The following is a 5000-nucleotide window of genomic DNA, read 5'->3' as shown; positions in this document are numbered from 1 at the left end:
TTTGAGTTTGTCTTCCCACAGAGGCTGGGGTAGAGATAACTGTAGGAGAGTGTTACTGGCTGGCTGGCTGGCTGGCTGGCTGCTCTCAGAGACTCTGGGGTAGAGATAACTGTAGGAGAGTGTTACTGGCTGGCTGGCTGGCTGGCTGGCTGGCTGCTCTCAGAGACTCTGGGGTAGAGATAACTGTAGGAGAGTGTTACTGGCTGGCTGGCTGGCTGGCTGCTCTCAGAGACTTTGGGGTAGAGATAACTGTAGGAGAGTGTTACTGGCTGTCTGGCTGCTCTCAGAGACTCTGGGGTAGAGATAACTATAGGAGAGTGTTACTGGCTGGCTGGCTGGCTGCTCTCAGAGACTCTGGGGTAGAGATAACTGTAGGAGAGTGTTACTGGCTGGCTAGCTGCTCTCAGAGACTCTGGGGTAGAGATAACTGTAGGAGAGTGTTACTGGCTGGCTGGCTGGCTGGCTGGCTGCTCTCAGAGACTCTGGGGTAGAGATAACTGTAGGAGAGTGTTACTGGCTGGCTAGCTGCTCTCAGAGACTCTGGGGTAGAGATAACTGTAGGAGAGTGTTACTGGCTGGCTGGCTGGCTGGCTGCTCTCAGAGACTTTGGGGTAGAGATAACTGTAGGAGAGTGTTACTGGCTGGCTGGCTGCTCTCAGAGACTCTGGGGTAGAGATAACTGTAGGAGAGTGTTACTGGCTGGCTGGCTGCTCTCAGAGACTCTGGGGTAGAGATAACTGTAGGAGAGTGTTACTGGCTGGCTGGCTGGCTGGCTGCTCTCAGAGACTCTGGGGTAGAGATAACTGTAGGAGAGTGTTACTGGCTGGCTGGCTGGCTGCTCTCAGAGACTCTGGGGTAGAGATAACTGTAGGAGAGTGTTACTGGCTGGCTAGCTGCTCTCAGAGACTCTGGGGTAGAGATAACTGTAGGAGAGTGTTACTGGCTGGCTGGCTGGCTGGCTGCTCTCAGAGACTCTGGGGTAGAGATAACTGTAGGAGAGTGTTACTGGCTGGCTGGCTGGCTGGCTGCTCTCAGAGACTCTGGGGTAGAGATAACTGTAGGAGAGTGTTACTGGCTGGCTGGCTGGCTGGCTGCTCTCAGAGACTCTGGGGTAGAGATAACTGTAGGAGAGTGTTACTGGCTGGCTGGCTGGCTGGCTGGCTGGCTGGCTGGCTGGCTGCTCTCAGAGACTCTGGGGTAGAGATAACTGTAGGAGAGTGTTACTGGCTGGCTGGCTGGCTGGCTGGCTGCTCTCAGAGACTCTGGGGTAGAGATAACTGTAGGAGAGTGTTACTGGCTGGCTGGCTGGCTGCTCTCAGAGACTCTGGGGTAGAGATAACTGTAGGAGAGTGTTACTGGCTGGCTGGCTGGCTGGCTGGCTGGCTGCTCTCAGAGACTCTGAAAGCTGTAAAACGTTACGTCAAACAAATATGGCATCAATATTTGTGAGGTTTTTCAATAAGGAGAAAGGTGTATATTTGTTGGTAACGAGAGCTTTCTCATTGCTGGTGCTCTGAGGGCTCTAAAACATCATCGCTCCATATTTGATCAAAACACAACTTCAATAGGACACCTGTAGTTTTATCAAAACACAACTTCAATAGGACACCTGTAGTTTTATCAAAACACAACTCAATATGACACCTGTAGTTTTATCAAAACACAACTCAATATGACACCTGTAGCTTTATCAAAACACAACTCAATATGACACCTGTAGCTTTATCAAAACACAACTCAATAGGACACCTGTAGCTTTATCAAAACACAACTCAATATGACACCCGTAGTTTTATCAAAACACAACTCAATATGACACCTGTAGCTTTATCAAAACACAACTCAATATGACACCTGTAGTTTTATCAAAACACAACTCAATATGACACCTGTAGTTTTATCAAAACACAACTCAATATGACACCTGTTGTGTTTTATCAGTTGGTAACACAACTCAATATGACACCTTGGTAGAGCTTTATCAAAACACAACTGTAAATATGACACCTTGGTAGAGCATTTATCAAAACACAACTTCAATAGGACACCTGTAGTTTTATCAAAACACAACTCAATATGACACCTGTAGTTTTATCAAAAACACAACTCAATATGACACCTGTGTGACTTTATCAAAACACAACTCAATATGACACCTGTATGTGTGACTCAGTTGGTAGAGCTATGGCGATTGAAACACTATCAAAACACAACTCAATAGGACACCTGTAGCTTTATCAAAACACAACTCAATATGACACCCGTAGTTTTATCAAAACACAACTCAATATGACACCTGTGTGACTCAGTTGGTAGAGCATGGCGATTGAAACGCTAGGATTGTGGGCATTGTATGTGTGACTCAGTTGGTAGAGCATGGCGATTGAAACGCTAGGATTGTGGGCATTGTATGTGTGACTCAGTTGGTAGAGCATGGCGATTGAAACGCTAGGATTGTGGGCATTGTATGTGTGACTCAGTTGGTAGAGCATGGCGATTGAAACGCTAGGATTGTGGGCATTGTATGTGTGACTCAGTTGGTAGAGCATGGTGATTGAAACACTAGGATTGTGGGCATTGTATGTATGACTTGAAGTCGCTTTGGGAAAAAGAATCTGCTAAATGGTATTATTATTATCCTTATTATCATGTAGTAGTAAGTAATTGAGCAGATACACCTAACCAGGTTGGTGACCTACAATAAATCACCTGAGGAAGGTGACTGGCCCCTCCAGTCATCTAGATCCAGTAGGATGGGCTCCAGTCATCTAGATCCAGTAGGATGGGCTCCAGTCATCTAGATCCAGTGGGATGGGCTCCAGTCATCTAGATCCAGTAGGATGGGCTCCAGTCATCTAGATCCAGTAGGATGGGCTCCAGTCATCTAGATCCAGTAGGATGGGCTCCAGTCATCTAGATCCAGTGGGATGGGCTCCAGTCATCTAGATTGTAGGATGGGCTCCAGTCATCTAGAAAAAGAATCCAGTAGGATGGGCTCCAGTCATCTAGATCCAGTAGGATGGGCTCCAGTCATCTAGATCCAGTAGGATGGGCTCCAGTCATCTAGATCCAGTAGGATGGGCTCCAGTCATCTAGATCCAGTAGGATGGGCTCCAGTCATCTAGATCCAGTGGGATGGGCTCCAGTCATCTAGATCCAGTAGGATGGGCTCCAGTCATCTAGATCCAGTGGGATGGGCTCCAGTCATCTAGATCCAGTAGGATGGGCTCCAGTCATCTAGATCCAGTAGGATGGGCTCCAGTCATCTAGATCCAGTAGGATGGGCTCCAGTCATCTAGATCCAGTGGGATGGGCTCCAGTCATCTAGATCCAGTAGGATGGGCTCCAGTCATCTAGATCCAGTAGGATGGGCTCCAGTCATCTAGATCCAGTAGGATGGGCTCCAGTCATCTAGATCCAGTAGGATGGGCTCCAGTCATCTAGATCCAGTAGGATGGTCTTTAGCTGCATCCCTGTAAAGTGAAAAACAGAGAGACTCTCTAAGGGTGTTGTGTTTCCTACTCTAATTCCTAGACACATTGCTCCTTCCTCATTCCCTTCCTAGCCTCGTTCTGCAAACCCAATACCCTGCTCTCCGTTTCTCCATTTCCAGGTGACCCTATTGGCCTTTAACCTTCCGTCTAAACATGTAGCGATGATGTATTTCTCCAATCGGTTTCATTCATTCCTTGACCTCTTGAAATTAAATTAGATGATTATCCCATTGGTTGGTTGGTTGGTTGGTTGGTTTTCCGGTCCGGTGTGCTCCCATGGGAGTTTGGGAATGGTTTGGGAATACTCTCTCTCTGTCTCTCTCTGTCTCTCCTTCCATATAAATCACCTGGCCAAACTTCCTGTTGTTTCTTCTTTCCCCTCTTCTCGTTTGTCTCGTAGCTCGCGGCTACTCGTGGACCCCCAGGAACCGTCGTCCGGATAAGCTCCGTGATTCGCTCGAGAAGCTTGAGGTAACCGCCCCTAGGGTAGGGGTGCTGCTGAGAGTTTTCCCTTTCTGAAACGCCCGATTGATTAACAAATAGGGGCATCCTCTGTTTTCTTTCTCTCTCTGAATCCCTCGCTCCTCTCTCTCTCAACACCTCTCTTTCGCTCCCTGCTCTGTCATCGAGGGGGATATTTGAGGGGATCAGGCACCTAAAGGTTCCCCTCATCCCTCCTTCCTCCCCATTTTCTTTCTAGCATTACAGACGTATCTTTGTTTGCTTGGCCCTGGCTGAGCCTGTTCCCCCCCACCCCTCCACCATTGTCTGAAACTAGAAACATTGAGTCCCTCCCTCCCCTGCCATCTCCCAGCTGTGTTTGGAATATTCCTGGAATGACTGAGCCTTACTCACACACGCCGAGTGCACGTGCACACAGACACACACACACACACACAGACACTCACTTTCTCGCTCACTCACCTGTATCCTCTTTCCCGGTCTCTCGTCTCTCTCTCCCTCCCCCAACTCACTGTGTTTCAGGAGCTGTTACAGACCAACTCAGTTGTTCACTCCAGATGGAAGAGCAAGCATTGCTGCCAGGTACACCCCCTTACACACTCCCCTCTCTCTCTCTCTCTCTCTCTCTCTCTCTCTCTCTCTCTCACTCTCTCTCTCTCTCTCTCTCTCTTCCTTTCTCTCTCCCTCTCTCTCTCTCTCTCTCTCTCTCTCTCTCTCTCTCTCTCTCTCTCTCTCTCCCTATCTCCCTCTCTCTCTCCCCCCGCTGTCTCTCTCTCCCGATTCCCCCTCTCTCCCGATCTCCCCCTCTCTCCCTCTCTCTCTCCCGTTCTCTCTCTCTCTCTCTCCCTCTCTCTCCTCTCTCTCTCTCTCTCTCTCTCTCTCTCTCTCTCTCTCTCTCTCTCTCTCTCTCTCTCTCTCTCTCTCTCTCTCTCTCTCTCTCTCTCTCTCTCCCCGCTCTCTCTCTCTCTCTCTCTCTCTCTCTCTCTCCCTCACTCTCACTCTCTCTCCCTCTTTCTCTCTCTCTCTCCCTGTGTCTCTCTCTCT

At 48.9% G+C, this 5000-nt stretch overlaps 1 protein-coding gene and 1 long non-coding RNA gene across 21 annotated transcripts in view; one reads left to right on the top strand and one right to left on the bottom strand.

The window, feature by feature from the left end:
- The window catches only part of wdpcp (WD repeat containing planar cell polarity effector), a 145750-nt gene that overhangs the window by 13622 nt on the left and 127128 nt on the right, over window positions 1-5000 (top strand). For 11 of the 20 annotated variants that reach the window (XM_052513746.1, XM_052513750.1, XM_052513749.1 and 8 more), the window contains exon 4: window positions 4479-4538. In XM_052513746.1, the coding sequence (XP_052369706.1) occupies window positions 4479-4538 (60 nt within the window). Of the gene's footprint in view, window positions 1-3894; window positions 3966-4478; window positions 4539-5000 lie in introns of all 20 variants that reach the window. The other 9 variants (XM_052513743.1, XM_052513740.1, XM_052513741.1 and 6 more) reach the window with 1 other exon arrangement.
- On the bottom strand, window positions 262-2341 carry LOC127927407 (uncharacterized). Its single transcript, XR_008127298.1, has 3 exons — window positions 2227-2341; window positions 1750-1924; window positions 262-1644 (listed from the first exon to the last, which is right to left on the bottom strand). It is a non-coding gene; the product is annotated as an uncharacterized LOC127927407 (long non-coding RNA).

The sequence above is a fragment of the Oncorhynchus keta genome, unplaced genomic scaffold (genome assembly GCF_023373465.1).
Source record: "Oncorhynchus keta strain PuntledgeMale-10-30-2019 unplaced genomic scaffold, Oket_V2 Un_scaffold_139_pilon_pilon, whole genome shotgun sequence".
NCBI classification, from domain to species: Eukaryota; Metazoa; Chordata; class Actinopteri; order Salmoniformes; family Salmonidae; genus Oncorhynchus; species Oncorhynchus keta.
This window is presented reverse-complemented; position numbering and strand designations above follow the sequence as displayed.